Source organism: Myxocyprinus asiaticus, chromosome 29 (assembly GCF_019703515.2).
Source record: "Myxocyprinus asiaticus isolate MX2 ecotype Aquarium Trade chromosome 29, UBuf_Myxa_2, whole genome shotgun sequence".
Taxonomy (NCBI): Eukaryota; Metazoa; Chordata; class Actinopteri; order Cypriniformes; family Catostomidae; genus Myxocyprinus; species Myxocyprinus asiaticus.
The window spans coordinates 21,320,875-21,339,155 of NC_059372.1; the positions used below are offsets into that span (position 1 = coordinate 21,320,875).

Consider the following 18,281-nt stretch of genomic DNA (forward strand, 5'->3'; position numbering starts at 1 on the left):
TGGTAAACTTTGAAGAAAATACATGTTAATACCATTCTTAAAGCTAGTGGTCAACCGATAAAGGTTTTTTTAATGGCCACTATCTAGAGAACAGGGTGGCTGTTGGTCGATATATATATATATATACATACAGTACAATTTAAAGATAGAAAATAAGAGGTAAAAAAAAATAATAATCCTTAATGTAAATAAACACATTTTACACAACATTTAAATATATTAAAAAATATTTGAAAACAGAAAATGTGCTGATTCATAAGACAAAGACCACTTCTGTTAATCGGCCAATCAGGCACAGTTATGGGTCAATGATGTCAAAATGGGCAAACATTGGCCGATATCTATTAATACTTTACATTTATCATCAGAAAAGTAAATGACAAAATACATAAGCATCTCCTCAAGTACAGCACTTTGCACTTGAATTAAAAGTGTTTATATTTGTTTTATTGTCTCTCTCCCAGCACGCACGTGTCCTCCAAACCAGTACCCATGTGCCAGCGGCCGCTGTATCCCTGTCTCCTGGACGTGTGACCTGGATGATGATTGTGGAGACCGCTCAGATGAACCAGCATCTTGTGGTATTTATATTTATTGTCTTTTATTTTTTTTTCATTCATTAAATTAACAAGGTTGACATTTATGTCATTCTACGAAGTTGATGTGAAATACTTGACATGTCCTACTTCATCTAAAGCTACACTGCCTGGCCCCAAAAAAAAGTTGAATACTCTAATATTTCGTTGGACCACCTTTAGCTTTGATTACTGCGTGCATTCATCATGGCATTATTTTGACAAGCTTATGCAACGTCACAACATTTATTTCCATCCAGAGTTGCATACATTTTTGGCTGAGATCTTGTATTGATGACGGGAGAGTTGAACCACTCCTTAAAGTCTTCTCCAGCACATCCCAAAGACTTTCAATGGGGTTAAGGTCAGGACTCTGTGGTGGCCAATTCATATGTGAAAATGATTCCTCATGCGCCCTGAACCACTCTTTCACAATTTGAGCCTGATGAATCTTAGCAAATTGAAGTCATTTTTTTTTTTTTTTTTACCGATTAGCCTCACTAATAAGTGGCTCACAGCTGTTTAGTCCCAATCCTGTAAGTTCTCGTCGCATTGTGCATGTGGAAATGCTCTTACTTTCTCTATTAAACATAGCCGTGAGTTCTACTGTCGATTTTTTTTAGGATGTGACTTCAAGCGTTTTAGTGATCTCCAATAACGATCATTCAAGATTTTTTTCCAACCACATTTCTTCCACGAAGCTGACGGTTCACCACTATACTTCCAGGTTTTAATAATGCGTTTAACAGTTCTTAACCCAATTCCAATGATTTTAACAAACTTCTTGGTTGTTCTCTTTGCTTGATGCAGGCCATTAATTTGCCCCTTCTGAAACACAGGAACATCTTTTCCATGACCACGGGATACGTCTTCTGACGTGGTTGTTTAAGAAATGAGAAGCTACACACTGCATCAGTTAAAGAATTGTTGCCAGCTGAAACATATTAATCACTGCAATAATGGTCCAATCATAGTCTCTTAAGTATCTGCTTATTTAAATCCAAACGGTGATTTATTTATTTATTTATTTATTTGGCCAGGCAGTGTATTTTAAACAGCATTTTGCTGATTCTTTCATTATTAATATGCATGCTGGTTTTTTTTTTTATCAATTGAGAGACAACAAGGAATATTTGTACTTTGTAAAATGTATTTGTCACACCACAGTACCATTTCAAAACAAACTAGCAAAGGCAAGGGTGATTTAGAAATGGTTAAAAAAAAAAAAAAAAATGAAGGAATCGTTCACCCCAAAATAAAAATTCTCTCATCATTTACTCCCCCTCCATGCCATCCCAGATGTGTATGACTTTTTTTCTCTGTAGAACACAAAAAAAATAATTTTAGAAGAATATCTCAGCTCTGTAGGTCCATACAATGCCAGTAAAAGGTGACCAAACCTTTTAAGCTCCAAAAAGCACATAAAGGTAACATAAAAGTAATCCATACGAGTGGTTTAATCCATGTCTTCTGAAGCTATCTAAACGTTTGGGTGAGAACAGACCAAAATGTAACTAGATGGCGCTAGGAAGTGTAATCAAACTTGAAATCTTGATCGCCAAGTATACGGCTGATGTCGAGGTTTATAGTGAAAAAGGAGTTAAATTTTTTTATGCCTGTTTTCACCCAAAACTGATTGGATCGCTTCAGAAGACATGGGTTAAAAAACTGGAGTTTTATGGATTAATTTTATGCTGCAGTTATGTGCTTTTTGGAGCTTCAAAGTTTTGGTCACCATTCATTTGCATTATATGGACCTACAGAGCTATACAGAGATATTCTTCTAAAAATCTTCATTTGTGTTCAGCAGAGGTAAGTCATACACATCTGGGATGGCATACGAGTAAGTAAAAGATGAGAGAATTTTCATTTTTGGTTGAACTATTCCTTAAAAAGAAATGGAGCTGCGAAATACACTTTACCCAATACATTCAAATAAATTTTAAGCTAAAATCTTGATCTTGATTTTTTTTTTATATGTTTCAATGTAAAATAGCCAAATTCTTTATCTCGCTATTATTTTTTTCTCTCCAGCATATCCCACCTGTTTCCCACTCACTCAGTTCACGTGTGCCAACGGGCGCTGCATCAATGTCAACTGGCGCTGCGACAATGGTGAGTTTCTAATACCATCTTTAAATTAGCACATGCACAGTGGCTCAATGCTGTCCAATAACCTCCAGCACCATGTCTTTGTGTCTTCAGATAATGACTGTGGGGATAACAGTGATGAGGCCGGCTGCAGTCACTCGTGCTCCAGTGTGCAGTTTAAATGCAACAGCGGTCGCTGTATTCCAGAGTACTGGACTTGCGACGGAGACAATGATTGTGGAGATTATAGCGATGAAACTCACGCCAATTGCACCAACCAGGGTGAGTTTAAGCATATATCTTTTTGAATACAGAAAAGGAGTCTTGTTCTGAACTTAATCTGAAGCAACCCTTGTGAGTCCGGAAATTACCTTTACAGCAGAGGGGTCTGTCTTGATTTAGCCAGATTTTTGGCTATTTGCATTAAAGGGATTGTTCACCCAAAAATGAAAATTCTCTCATCATTTACTCACCCTCATGCCATCCCAGATGTGTATGACTTTCTTTGCTTTGCTGAAAACAAATGAAGATTCTTAGAGGAATATTTCAGCTCTGTTGATCCTTACAATGCAAGTGAATGTTGACTAGACCGTTGAAGCTCCAAAAATCACATAAAGGCAGCATAAAAGTAATCCATAAGACTCCATTAGTGTAATCCATGTCTTGAGAAGCAATATGATAAGTGTGGGTGAGAAACAGATAAATATTTAAGTCCTTTTTTATTATAAATCTCCATTTTCACTTTCTAAAGGCCAAAGTATACTTCGGGTGTGCGTGTTGCGGATCCCTCTGTGCACAGTATGTGTGATTCAAATTGCACTGGAAGCATTTTCGCAAGTGGACCCCACTGTATATTAACTGGTGTGGGCTTTCTGAAGTGCCTCTAGATATTGAGTAAAACCACAGTGAGTAATGCAACTGATCTCTTCATTGACTGGAGTGAATCATGATTTTACAAGCCAGGCTGTCATCCTTTTATTTTTGAGGTCTGTGGTGAAACACATAAACCACAAGCGCTTGAATAATGTGTGTGAGGAGATCAGGGAGTAAGAGTCCCTGAGGAGAGCAGTGTGTTAATGAGCTGCCGTCTACAGGGATAACACAAGCACAGATGTGCCGGGATGCTTGACGCATGAGCCACACGAGTATCCACACACACACACACACACACACACACACACACACACACACACACACATACATGCATTTTTGCATATCTCTCCTTTCTATCTTTCTGTCTCTCTTTTCCTCTCCACATGTCTGCTCCATGTGGCTTCTTTCTCATAGTTGGTAATTGGTCAGTGGTTAGCCAGGCCTTGTAGGGAACAAGAAAAGAGGGTTGTGTTCTGTTTTTTGGGTCTGTGCTCAGTCCTCTGCCACTCTAATCCCCTTGGCATGCTGGTGCGTAATAGACTCTCAGACTCAAACAGCAGAACCAAGCCAGAGGCCTAATGAGAGTACTGGGCCTTATGGGACCCTAGCAGGGTGTCGTAGGGTGGGTGGGTGTGTTTCTGTGTGTGTTATGGTATCTTGAAGTGTTAGGGGCCATTCACATAATGTGTTCTTGCATTCAAAAACTAGGCACATCGCATTGGAATAGAATGCAGGTGTCTCAAGACACGTTAAATATCTTTTAATTTGACGTGACATCTTAAAAACATGGTGCTCATGCCACGAGACCCATCAACACAAAGACGTAAAACCATCAACACAAAGACGTTAATCTAGCGCATGTTTGCCTAGAGACCAACAATTAAAAAATGAAGTCCTGTGTGAATGGCCCTTAAGAGAGAGCATTGTCTACATGAATTGTATGAGAGATGTTACATTGTGTCATGCTAGCTGTGATGAATATATATATATATATATATATATATATATATATATATATATATATATATATATATATATTAAAATTTGTAAATAAAAGTGTGCATTTAATAGCATATTAGTTCTTGTGGTATTGAAATTGGAATTGAAAACCATGAAATTTCACTGATATCAGTGTTGAAAACTGTTAAGTCTTAACTGCTTTAGTTTGGAAAGCGTTTATGTATGTATGTGTGTGAGACAGTGAATTCATGCAGCTCTGGCATCGTTAGGCGTCTGATGTCATCAGGGTCGTTCATTCCAGCAGATCCTCTGTTCAAGGACACACTTCTCTTTGTTTACACACATGGTCTGGTTTCTCCCCTCCCCCTTTGCCAAACTCTGCCAGACTCTAACCTTTGCCATGAGGAATAGCCTTTATGTCAATCCCTAATGCCTCATATAAATTGCTATAATCTAATTGCTGTTGTAATTACTGTTTGTTTGTTTTTTGTTTAAAAAGTTAAATTCTAATGGAAATACGTATTAAATCCTTGAAGTCAGATTACAGTTACAGACTTCAAAATATTTCACAGTTATATTACTTGGGTTACACGCGTTTCTAAAATAATATTATTTACATAAAATACTTTTAAAACATGAATTACCTTTCTGTTATGTGCATTTGTATGCGTTTCTTTGACAGCTGAAGGGCGTGCACCAATTAGCAAGTTATTTTACTAATTTTTACCTAACCCTAACCCCTAACTTAACCCTTATCTAATCCTAACCCAAGGGTGTGATAATGAACGAGGAGGAAATACAGACAATATTTTAAGTTTGTTAAACAGAAACACTAACTTTTCTTTAAAAATATTAGTAGGGATGTAAGTTAGGTGAAATTATTAGTATTGTTATGACATTTTCCATGAAGTACATTTAACATTTATGCATTTGGCAGACGCTTTTATCCAAAGCGACTTACAGTGCACTTATTACAGGGACAGTCCCCTCGGAGAAACCTGGAATTAAGTGCCTTCCTCAAGAACACAATGGTGGTGGCTGTGGGGATCGTACCGGCAACCTTCTGCTTACCAGTTCTGTGCTTTATTTGTTAATATTAGTTTACTACATTAGGTAACATGAACTAACAATGAATAAACTAACATTAAAAATTAATATTAACCAAGATAAATAAATGCTCTAAAAAAATATTGTTAATTGTTGGTTCATGATACCCATTGAATTTACTAATTTTAACAAATAAACTCTTGTTTTATAGTGTAACATTTTTTTTGTAACTTGACCAACAATGTTCACAACTGCGTAATAATTGCACATTCTCCCTCTGTCTTTCTCTAAAGCTACAAGGCCTCCCGGCGGTTGCCATACGGACGAGTTCCAGTGCCGAATGGACAGCTTGTGCATTCCCATGAGGTGGCGATGCGACGGAGACACGGACTGCATGGACCTTAGCGACGAGAAGAACTGCGAAGGAGTTACGCATATGTGCGACCCTGCTGTTAAGTTCGCCTGCAGGGACTCTGGTTAGTACACAGTCTTTAATATTTTCACAACATTTCAGCAGCTGTAACTGAGATGGTCGAGGTGTTAAATCAGGACAGCACTTTTTAATAAACTCTTAATGATACTGTAAGTGATTTTGACAGTAGAATAAATCAACTTCGCTGGGGTGTCTTTTCATATGATGTCATGCATAAATTGAAGCCCCTTCAGGATGCAGGAATCAAAATGTCTCAACATATTAACTGATGTCATAACATGCCCATCAAGATCTCACAGTTGAGTCCTTACATGGTCTTATTTTTGTTTTGCACACGCATACATCCAAAAGTTTGGACACGCTTGAATTTTGGCATGATTTTTTGTTTTCAGCACGGTGTATCAGTAAGGCCTGGGTGTGTGATGGGGACAGCGATTGTGAAGATAACTCTGATGAAGATAACTGTGAGGCTCTTGTGTGCAAGCTCTCACACCACGTTTGTGCCAGCAATGACTCCATCTGTCTATCCACTGAGAAACTTTGTGACGGCAAGGACGATTGCCCTGATGGCTCAGACGAGAAGCTCTGCAGTAAGGCGCACGTACAAACACAAATACATGTGATTAAAGGAATAGTTCACTTAAAAATGAACATTCCGCAATTATTTACTCACCCTCATGTTGTTCCAAACCTGAATTCTGTTATGTTTTCCATGGAGCACAAAAGGAGATTTTAAAATGTTAAGCCTTTTTCTTTATTTTTTTTTATTTATTTTTTTTATTATTTATTATTATTATTATTAATAAGTAGCATAAAACTAGTTAGTGCAACTTATGTGTTAAATTCCAAGTCTTCTGAAGTCATATGTTAGCTTTGTGTGAGGAACAGAGTAAATTTCAAGATTTTTAGTAAAACATTACTTAAATTCAAGATTTTAAATAAATTCAGAATTATTTTAGATTATCTGTGAATAATTACTTAAATGTTGTTGTATTTCTTTGTTTTGTTCCACAGAAAAAATTACATGGATTTGGAACAAGTATATAATGATTGAATTTTCATTTTTGGGTGCACTATTCCCTTAATTCTTTCAAAGTTAGTGCAAAACACTCCAACTATACTTGTGTGTTCCATTAAAGGAATAGTTCACCCAAAAATGAAAATTCTCTTATTATTCACTTACCCTGATGCCATCCCAGATGTGTATGACTGTCTTACTTCAGCAGAACACAATTGAAGATTTTTAGAAGAAGATAGAGCTCTGTCAGTTCCTCATAATGCAAGGACATGGGTGCCAGCATTTTGATGGTCCAAAAGTCATATTTGGACAGCATAACAGTAATCCACACGACTCCAGTCGATCAATGAATGTCTTCTGAAGTGAATCAATAGGTTTATGTAAGAAACATGTCGATTAATTGAACATTTTTTTACTTTATATCGGCGCTTCCATCCAGGGCTCTGATATAGTTTGAAATGGCCGAACTCTAGCGTGTCATTTGTTCTTCTGTTGTAAATAAGCGCCGCTTCTGAATTCTCGCGTGAACTCGTCGACGCGTTTACGTCACGCAATAGCTACACAATGTGTCAGCTACTGGCAGGAAGCACGTTTTAAAAGTTAATAACATTTTAATTATCTATTTATTTATTTTTACACAAACATATCGATTTGCTTCAGAAGACATTCATTGATTGACTGGAGTTGTGTGGATTACTTTTATGCTGCCTAATTATGACTTTTGGACCGTCAAAGTGCTGGCACACCTGTACATCCATTATAAGGACCTGACAGAGTCTTCTAAAAATCTTCATTTGAGTTCTGCTGAAGAAAGACAGTCATACATATCTGGGATGGCATCAGGGTAAGTGAATAATGAGAGAATGTTCATTTTTGGGTGAACTATTCCTTTAACATATGACAGAGAAATGTCAGGCATGAATTAAAATGGAATAATACTCTTCAACTCATTGTTTATTCTCTGACAAATTACAGCGAGTCACTCTCAGACACCCTTTTTCCATTCTTTTCTGCTGACACCCCCTTCTCTCCCCCTCTTTCTCACCTCCACCCCTCCTAGACCTTTGCTCTGTAGATAATGGAGGCTGCAGCCATAACTGTACCATTGCTCCCGGTGAGGGCATCCTGTGTTCCTGCCCAGCTGGCATGGAGCTGGGCACAGACAACAAGACCTGCCAAATTCAGAGCTCCTGCGCCAAGCATCTCAAGTGCAGTCAGCGCTGTGTGCAGGAGAAGGCCACTGTTAAGTGTGCTTGCTACGAGGGCTGGGCACTGGGACCAGACAGTGAGAGCTGCAAGAGCACTGGTGAGCAACAGGGAGAGAGATAAGGTGGAGAAGAGAAGGATAAAGCATACTGTATACAGTTATGATATTTAAGTTTTTTTGGTTTTTTTTTTTTGGCCTCTTGAAATGACTGAAAGAAAGTGTTATGTCTTTGGGGTGAGATTTACACAAGAACAGGGTGGCAGTATGAACTTAACCCTTTAAGCTCTGAGGGTGTTTTTAAAGATTTCTTGTTTCAGTGGCATACCCAAAATTAAAGGCTTATAACTCGACCAAAAAACAAGGAGGGTCAAGTGTTTGGTATAATTTTAAAGAAATTTTAAAAATCCTCAGAAAGTTCTGAAAATGCACAAAAACTTGAACAAAATTTTTTTCTTTTTTTCTTATTTTTCTGATTTGATATTATGTATGTCAGGGTGTAAATAAGTCTCCAAAAAACTGCTTTTGTTTGGTTCCCAAACATGTCACATGTAACTGAGTAAAATTTTATGTTGATACAACAAAGCAATCAAAAGTTATAGCATTACAAAAATTATTAATCCTAGTGTCCAATGTCTCCAAACAAATAAAACATAATAATTGTACATAAGAACTAATTACACATGCAAACACAACAATGACTAAAGTTTTGCATAGCATGCATACATGACTTTTGTAATAAGATTTCATAGAATTGGTTTCATTCTGTGCCATTTGAGTCATCATTAAATCTGTGTCATGTTCTTGGCACAATCTCCTGGTGGCCATATGTAATCAGAGTGATTGATCACATGACTCTCTGCCCAAAGATGGAGAATTAACACAACTGGTTGGAGCAATCTGAACCCAATCGGATTGGTTTAGCATTCTATGATGCTACAGCATTTCCGATGACATTATCTGATCCAAGAAAGCTAGCCAAATAGCAAGATGCCTGATAACCAGATGCTGTATGCACATTGTGCTTCGTGTGGGTTATCTAATGATCTATGCATCCAGTTACTTTGTGTTTTGGGTCGTTTTAAAGATAATCACCTCCTCTAAGTAATGGTATGTGATATTTTATATTCTGTTTATTGTTCGTAAAGTTATAAGCAAAAAATGTGGCATATGAGCAATACCTGTTCGCATGAAACGTATGTCAAAGACATATACTTAGCTGTTACTTGCTATATTTTTGTCTGTGAGTAAAACAAATAGGCTGGTTGTATTTAGCTCTTTGAGAGCTTTCCAACAACATTTGACACATGGCTATTTGATCATTTTGATGTTTTTACCGATTACAATAATATGTACAGTGCAAAATAAAAAATCAAATTTCATCAAATTTCAAAGCCACTTCAGTTTTGGTCATAATGCCTACATGCACAAGTACACAAGTACAGCTTCTACGCTTTAAAAGGTACCTATTTTGTGTTGGTCAAAACTGTAGTTATTAACATTTTGATAATTATTATCGGGCCCATCCGAGCTTAAAGGGTTATTTGGCATTATTAAGTAAGCAGTTATTTAGAAAACGCTTTTATCCAAAGCAACTTAAAGTAAACTTTAGGTCTGTGTTGTTACAATTATACTGTATATCAGTATATTGTGAATTTGCTTCTCATGATATTGCATTAATTGCATATTTGTTATATATTTATATGCACATTTATTTCCAATTATTGAATAGTTACATTTTGTCATATTGTTATATTGCAATGTGTATTGTATTGTGAGGAAGTCGCCGATATCCAACCTTAGTACACGTATTTTAAGTACAATTCCCCAGGGGCTTGAACAAAATGATGGTTCATGGATCACCCCTTTTTGGATTTAAACCTACAAACTTTTTTCATCAACTTTTAACCACTGTGCCAGCAACCCCAGTACTGGTATGTTGAGGTTAATCTTTTGAATTTGAAAGAGCACAGTAAACTAGCAGAATGTAGTTGCATCTATATTAAAAGAGTATACTTGCTTACAAAACTGGGTTACTTCAAAGGCTTTAGTAGTATTAGAAAACTGTAAATGTTGGATCACAGTTAGTTATCCACTTCACAACTTTAAAACACTTTGTACAAACAAAAAGTACCTAAAAAATCGCACACGTGTATGACTGGTCTTTGGTAATGGAGTTGCACTGTTGTGTGGTTACCTAATGTTCCATGTTCATGCTGTTTAGATCCATTCAAGCCCTTCATTATCTTCTCTAATCGGCATGAGATCCGTCGGATTGATTTGTACAAGGGGGAATTCAGTGTGCTGGTGCCCGGCCTGCGTAACACCATTGCCCTGGATTTCCACCTCAACCAGAGCTCCCTCTACTGGACTGATGTGGTCGAAGACAAGATCTATCGTGGGAAGCTCTCTGAAAATGGAGGTGAGTAAATGTCTTGGACATGTCTTACAGGGGTGACTGTTGCTAGTGATAGGGTTAGTATTGTAAAAATTAGTCATTTAAAGAAATATTCTGGGTTAAATACAACTTAGTCTATAGACAAATAATGCTCTTGGAACAGAAGTCTATGAAGTGGGTGATTGCACCGGAAGGTTAAAAACACAAGTGTGAAGCTTGTGTTATTGTTAAACTACTCACAATACACTATATTGCCAAAAGTATTCGCTCACCCATCCAAATAATTGAATTCAGGTGTTCCAATCACTTCCATGGCCACAGGTGTATAAAATGAAGCACCTAGGCATGCAGACTGCTTCTACAAACATTTGTGAAAGAATGGGCCGCTCTCAGGAGCTCAGTGAATTCCAGCATGGCACTGTGATAGGATGCCACCTGTGCAACAAGTCCAGTCGTGAAATTTCCTCGCTACTAAATATTCCACAGTCAACTGTCAGTGGTATTATAACAAAGTGGAAGCGATTGGGAATGACAGCAACTCAGCCACGTAGTGGTAGGCCACGTAAAGTGACAGAGCGGGGTCAGCGGATGCAGAGGTCGCCAACTTTCTGCAGAGTCAATTGCTACAGACCTCCAAAGTTCATGTGGCCTTCAGATTAGCTCAAGAACAGTGTGTAGAGAGCTTCATGGAATGGGTTTCCATGGCCGAGCAGCTGCATCCAAGCCATACATCACCAAGTGCAATGCAAAGCGTCGGATGCAGTGGTGTAAAGCACGCCGCCACTGGACTCTAGAGCAGTGGAGACGCGTTCTCTGGAGTGACGAATCACGCTTCTCCATCTGGCAATCTGATGGACGAGTCTGGGTTTGGCGGTTGCCAGGAGAACGGTACTTGTCTGACTGCATTGTGCCAACTGTGAAGTTTGGTGGAGGGGGGATTATGGTGTGGGGTTGTTTTTCAGGAACTGGGCTTGGCCCCTTAGTTCCAGTGAAAGGAACTCTGAATACTTCAGCATACCAAGCAGATTTTGGACAATTCCATGCTCCCAACTTTGTGGGAACAGTTTGGGGATGGCCCCTTCCTGTTCCAACATGACTGCGCACCAGTGCACAAAGCAAGGTCCATAAAGACATGGATGAGCGAGTTTGGTGTGGAAGAACTTGACTGGCCTGCACAGAGTCCTGACCTCAACCCGATAGAGCACCTTTGGGATGAATTAGAGCGAAGACTGCGAACCAGGCCTTCTCGTCCAACATCAGTGTCTGACCTCACAAATGCGCTACTGGAAGAATGGTCAAAAATTCCCATAAACACACTCCTAAACCTTGTGGAAAGCCTTCCCAGAAGAGTTGAAGCTGTTATAGCTGCAAGGGGTGGGCCGACGTCATATTAAACCCTATGGATTAAGAATGAGATGTCACTTAAGTTCATATGCGTCTAAAGGCAGATGAGCGAATACTTTTGGCAATATAGTGTATGTTTAGTGGATGAACTTATCACACTTTCTAATGCTAACAAGTATAATTTTAAGTATTGTGGCTTTCAGTGTGACTTCAACATGCAAAATATTGTGATAATTGAATATTTAACATGTTTATACACATGTACAGTTGCCCCCATAGACTTTCACTGTAACTTTACTGTAAATAATCTTTAACACTGAGGGACAATTCCAAATGATTTTCTGTGGTAATCAACAGCAGACCACAGATGCTATCGAAAGAGGTTGTTATATTTAACCCAGAATATTCCTTTAAAGTAAATGCCTTTTTTAATGAACTGAATTATATATATATATATATTGTTTGGTTGAGTAACTTTATTAGGTTAATAATGGCTTTGGGAAAAAGAGGACTTCAATAGCATTTTCTTGTTTTAAAGACAGAGTTCTGAGTTGACTTTGATGTCTTGCTGCGTTTTACCACATTGTCCTGTTCAGCATACCAAACTAAACCGAAATCATTACAAGCATGTTCGGTCGGTAAAACCACAGCATGGCTGTACTCTATACACAATGTGTGTTTTTGAGTGAATGAGTAAGTGTGTGTGTGATCTTCAAACAGGAATTTGGAAGCCTCTGTCTCTACCCATTTGTCTCACTTCTAGTTTGCGTGACTACAGGCAAAGTAAAAAGTAAAGGGTTAGAAGCACCATGTTGCTTCTAAACACACACATACACTTCATACCTCCCTCCCTCCCTCCCTCTCTGAACCGCTCTCTCTAGAGAAATGATTCAGTGTCCAAGTTTCAGATCCCTGCTGCTGCCTCTTTGACGGAGTAAAAATATGACCAGCAAGGCTGCCAGCACTGAAACAAAGTAACAAAGTGTTGTTTCTCAACCCCCATTGGAAAGGCTACTCTGTCTTCAGCCCAACAAAGATCTGGCCCTTTAATTACTGCTGTGTAGAAGCCTACTCTTCCACACTCACTGAGTCTCTCTGAGATCAGAGAAAGGGTTGCTAAGATTGGGAATGGTCTATTCTCTTCAACATGGCTGTAACTCAGAGTGGTGGATATTTAGGGCAGCATTGATTTATACGGCTTTCAGGCTGGAAACAGTCAAATGATTTATTAGCGGATATACAGTGGGGTCCAAAAGTCTGACACCACAATATGCTTCTACTATGCATTTTTCAAATTTTATACAATAATTTTTGGATTTTGGTTAAACGACAGCATGCACTCGAGCTGGCATGGACTCCACGTGTATTATGCAGAACCTGATGATCCATGTAATCCAAGCATGATTTGAGAATATCCCAAAGAGCATATTGTGTGCTTTAATGGAAGCAGAGAAATCTGACATTTTGCACAAAGGAGTAAACACGGTCAATTTCACAAATTTGTGACCTAGATATAGTGCGGAATCTTAAATATTTCTTATTCATTTTATGTCATAACATTTCTTTGTTTTACATTTTTTAAATCCTAAAATGTTTAATTCATTTCCAGTTTTATCCTCCTGAGACCCGAGCTTGACTGCTGTGTGCATTTTCCATTTCCCTTTCTGATTTGTAACTAGTAGCACCTTATAAACATGCACACAATAAAAAAAAATTCTAGAGCAAATAGTTTTCCTAAAAATTGATGGCAACTTATGTGGACAGTGGGACTAAGTTGTGAAATTTTAAATAATACCAAGCAATAGAAAGTAAAAACTAAATTAAAATTTATTAATAATTATTATAAATTATTCGTGTTTTTGAGACATTACAGACATTACATCAGAAATTAGCATAATTAATTCTGACATTTTCAGCTTTTGGATGAACCCATTGATTCTCAATGTGATAATGCACAGTAAATAAAGGATTTCTTGGGGGAAAAATGCGCTAAAGTACACATTAGTGCACGTTGTGTTTAGCAGCATGGCATTTCGTGATAAATCGCTCAAATTTTTAAAATGGCATATCGGGTTAAACTAGAGACTCTAATCAATGTAAAAACGTAACTTAATTAGGCTTCTTACCAGATGTAGTTTTGTTGGACTTTCTCCCAAAGACAAACTCCGCTGTGACCGGTGCCATGTTGTTTTGTCACATGGCTCCGTACGCCGAAATTTTAACCCTTTACTGACAGCACAGAGTCTCCTGAACTGAGATCAGTTGGTTTAAATTAATCTAAATTATGCGTTGCATATAGCAAAGGTTAAATTAAATTTCGAATGCCCAATTTTCAATGTGATCTGAGCTCATATATGTTGTACGACTCTCCTCTCTGATCATAACTCTTGGTTCTTTATTTCTAGTCCAAAAAATTCTCCATGTGTCCCTGTTTCAGCTCTGACCAGTTTTGAGGTGGTGATTCAATATGGTTTGGCCACTCCAGAGGGACTGGCTGTAGACTGGATCGCAGGAAACATCTACTGGGTGGAGAGTAACCTGGATCAGATTGAGGTGGCCAAGCTGGATGGAACCATGCGTACGACACTGCTGGCCGGAGAGGTGGAGCATCCACGCGCCATTGCGCTTGACCCAAGAGATGGGTAAAAAACTTTTAACTTTGGCTGTGCTCTTATTTTACAGTGATCCGCAAAGGTCAGGATTAGGATGTTAAAAGTTATGAACATGTCTCTTTTTCCCAGTATTCTGTTCTGGACAGACTGGGATGCCAGCTCGCCCAGGATAGAGGCTGCCTCTATGAGTGGGGAGGGTCGTCGGACCATCCACCGAGAGACGGGGAATGGCGGCTGGCCTAACGGTCTCACTGTGGACTACTTAGAGCGTCGCATTCTATGGATTGATGCCAGGTATACACGCACACTATTCACACTAAAAGCGAGAAAGAAAATGAAAAAGAGAAATGAATCACAAAAAGAGAAAGCTATTCACACTGAGGGTGAATTAAATATATGCCCGACTGAACAAAAACAATCACAAACTATACAGCAGGTGGCACAGTGCAACTTTCAGCAGGTGTGCTTTCTGCTATAAACCAGGACCAGAAAGAAGCCAAACACTACTTTAAAGTTTGCAAACAAATTTCACAATAGCAGCAGTGTCTTTATGGTTCGGCACAACAAAAATCTTTAAAGTCGTTTGGCAAAATAGCTTGTGATGTGTTTAAACTTATTGGTAAGTGAGTTGTTGTTGCCAGGTGAAGGAAGATAAAAAAACGAAGTATGTATCAGGGTGAAAAACATTCTGTCATCAGGCAGATTTTTGGCCATGTTGTGAATGGGTCCATAGCAATGTGGTTAATAATATAAAACAAATGGAGTTTTTTTTTTTTTAATAAATTACGTGATATGCTGATTAATTAAATCAAATTATTCACATAAATATTTACTGAGAAAGGCCCTCAAATAACAGTAATTTAATATATAATGATTAAATAATTATAAAAAATATATATTATATATATTATAAATTAAATCGACGAGTGAAGCATTGATAAGACAATACAAAAAGTGGTTTTAGAAGGCAATATATTGTTTATTTCTATATTATTGAACATAATCCTATCACTGGCCTACTGTCCACAGCAATCCATTTTGCAGCTGAATTTGTTGTCAATCTGTCTGAGATAGATTTGTTATAAGGGCATGTCAAATTACTGTACACATGCGTCGGATGGATGCTTTTGGAATTTCTCACTTTGGTTGCGTCGCGTCAAGTTAAACGTAGTTTGAAACTTAGAAAAACGTATCTCAGTAACCCTGCATTCAGAATTGCACTCCATCCAGCTGTGCACATGTTTTCATCTTGTGCTGTTGCTAGTGTCAAGCAAGCCTGAAGTGCGAAGCCTGTAGCTGGAGTTTCACTTACTGCCCCCTGCAGAAAACAGGTGAAAATTCAAGCTTGAATTGCTTGATGGTATGAATATTCCTTATTACGTTCCAGGGACATGATAAATTGCATTCATTTTTTAGCAGTTATTTTTTTATATAATTAATCACTTAATGTGTTAAGTCATAAGCAAATATTTTTGTTCTCCGTGTGAAAAGACATTTAATCAAGTAGGGTACAAGGGGCTAAAGGCACACCTTAAAGAATTTTTTTTTTTTTTTTTACTTTTTATTTAATCACCTTAAAAATGAAAATGACAAATAAGTATTTTATCTAAAAATAAATTAGATAATTTCAGGGATTCTCATTAGTAACATTAATTTGCAACATTTTAAAAACATTTCAATATTAGATCAAATTACCTCAAAATCCAACTTTAGACATTGCATGCAATGCTCTCATGGATCATGACTAATTTGCAGTGTATAGTGACAAACAGTTGTTAAGAAAAGTACTGTGGTAGTTTTTGTTGCTGTTTAGGTTTTTGGGAGAAAATAAAATCAAAAGTGCCTTTTACCCTGGGGTGCCCTTAACCTTGTACCCTACATATTATAATGTTGGTCTCCTTGAACTTTTAACAATACAAATGTATGTTTAGATCTGATGCCATCTACTCTGCTGCTTATGATGGGTCCGGCCTGATCGAGGTGCTCCGGGGTCACGAATACTTGTCACACCCCTTCGCCGTCACCATGTATGGAGGAGACGTCTACTGGACGGACTGGCGTACCAACACTCTGGCTAAGGCCAACAAATGGACGGGACACCATGTGACAGTGGTGCAAAGAACAAACACTCAACCATTTGATCTTCAAGTGTTCCATCCATCTAGACAACCTCAGGGTGAGAACCAGTGTGCAATAATTTATCTAATCAAATCACAGAACATAGAACTAAGAAAATTATATGATAACATCCAATGTAATGTCATTCTTTTATAAAAAAAAAAAAATAACAATCAAACCTTGTGTATGTTCTCTGAATAAAAAGAACTGTTAAAATAACAGTGATTTAGGCAGAAAAAATCTGAAGCTGTCAATGTTTTGTTGCTTTTAGTGATCAGTGTGCAAATGTTAAAAAGCACAGAAATACCTTTAGCTAAGTAGTTTTTTTTTTGTTTTTTTTTTTTGCATGCCTCATTCTGGTTGCCCTTTTCAGTGCCTTTTTATTCAGCTTTGCTGCATCTAACAGGGTTCGTACAGAGTCTTGAAAGTTGTGAAAATGTTAGGTTTTCAAGGTTTGAAATATGCTTGAATTTTGAATATGTTCCTTGAACATGCTTGATTTTTCCTTAGGTTGTTGACAGTTATATAAGGTCTAAAATTATTTTGAATTTGAAATAGTTATTATCAGAGACCGTTTAGCAGAGATGGGCCACTTCTGTTAAAATGAATGGGAGAAATTGGAACGCTCAACCAAGCAGCTCTGTGCGCCCAACTGTCAACGGATGTAGAAAGGAAGTCCCGCCGAAGTCACCTTTTAGATACAGACTGTCAATCAACTCGCTAACGCGCATAGCGATATGGCTGCAGTATAGACAAGGCTGCAATTTTACTTTATAAATGTACTTAAAGTCTGGTTTAAAATGGTCTAAGCACCATTTCTCGCAAACAGTGAACAGCCCAAACAAACACCATCCATCTCAGGAGTGTTCTGAGTTTGGTTCGCTATCAGTGCGTGGTGGGTTGTTCTTATAACATGTGTTGAGAATGCAAAGTGCCAAGACATCTCTTTATTTTCATGTAATTCAAAACATTCTTGTAATAACGTGACACTGGGGCACAGCATATGATGTGGCATTTCACCACATTGTAAATGAGGAGCATGTTTATAAAAAACTATGCGAGAAATACAAATGTCTTCAGTTTACCATTAAAAAAGGCTTGAGGGTTTAATAGGACCAGTGCTGTGTGAATGTAATGAAATAACGACAGAAATATTACTGTTATGCTACAATGAAATTAATATTAAATAATAATCATCCAATATTACAATACAGTAATATAATATTACAGATTGCTTTTGAAATGGGATTCCATGTTTGACGCTATACATGAAATAATTTAGTATAATTTGTAGGTAAATGTTGTTTATTCATGAGCTATGTATTTATATGCTGGTACATTTACCAATTTTAATATGATAAACACAAATTTATATTTGATTAATATTATTCTTTCATGAACTCATTAAGTGGAAAACATGACACCCAGTTTGATAAGCAGTGTTACATGTTCTAAGGTCTTGTTGAATGTGTTTATTCTTTACATATTTTAGCTGTCAAAACAGCTGAAATCACTCAATAATAGTAATAACATAATATTCTTCAAATCAGCCTGATAATTGCAGTCATGTCTTATACTGGTGTGTATAACACTAAATATATTTCTGCT

General features: G+C 37.6%; 1 protein-coding gene across 1 annotated transcript in view; it reads left to right on the plus strand.

The window, feature by feature from the left end:
- LOC127419590 (low-density lipoprotein receptor-related protein 1-like) overlaps positions 1 to 18,281 on the plus strand; it is a 220,280-nt gene that overhangs the window by 118,687 nt on the left and 83,312 nt on the right. The window contains exons 18-27 of the mRNA XM_051661097.1: positions 465 to 581; positions 2,610 to 2,690; positions 2,781 to 2,948; positions 5,840 to 6,022; positions 6,372 to 6,569; positions 8,058 to 8,303; positions 10,426 to 10,623; positions 14,381 to 14,585; positions 14,685 to 14,849; positions 16,487 to 16,731. Of these exons, the coding sequence (XP_051517057.1) occupies positions 465 to 581; positions 2,610 to 2,690; positions 2,781 to 2,948; positions 5,840 to 6,022; positions 6,372 to 6,569; positions 8,058 to 8,303; positions 10,426 to 10,623; positions 14,381 to 14,585; positions 14,685 to 14,849; positions 16,487 to 16,731 (1,806 nt within the window). The remainder of the gene's footprint in view (positions 1 to 464; positions 582 to 2,609; positions 2,691 to 2,780; positions 2,949 to 5,839; positions 6,023 to 6,371; positions 6,570 to 8,057; positions 8,304 to 10,425; positions 10,624 to 14,380; positions 14,586 to 14,684; positions 14,850 to 16,486; positions 16,732 to 18,281) is intronic.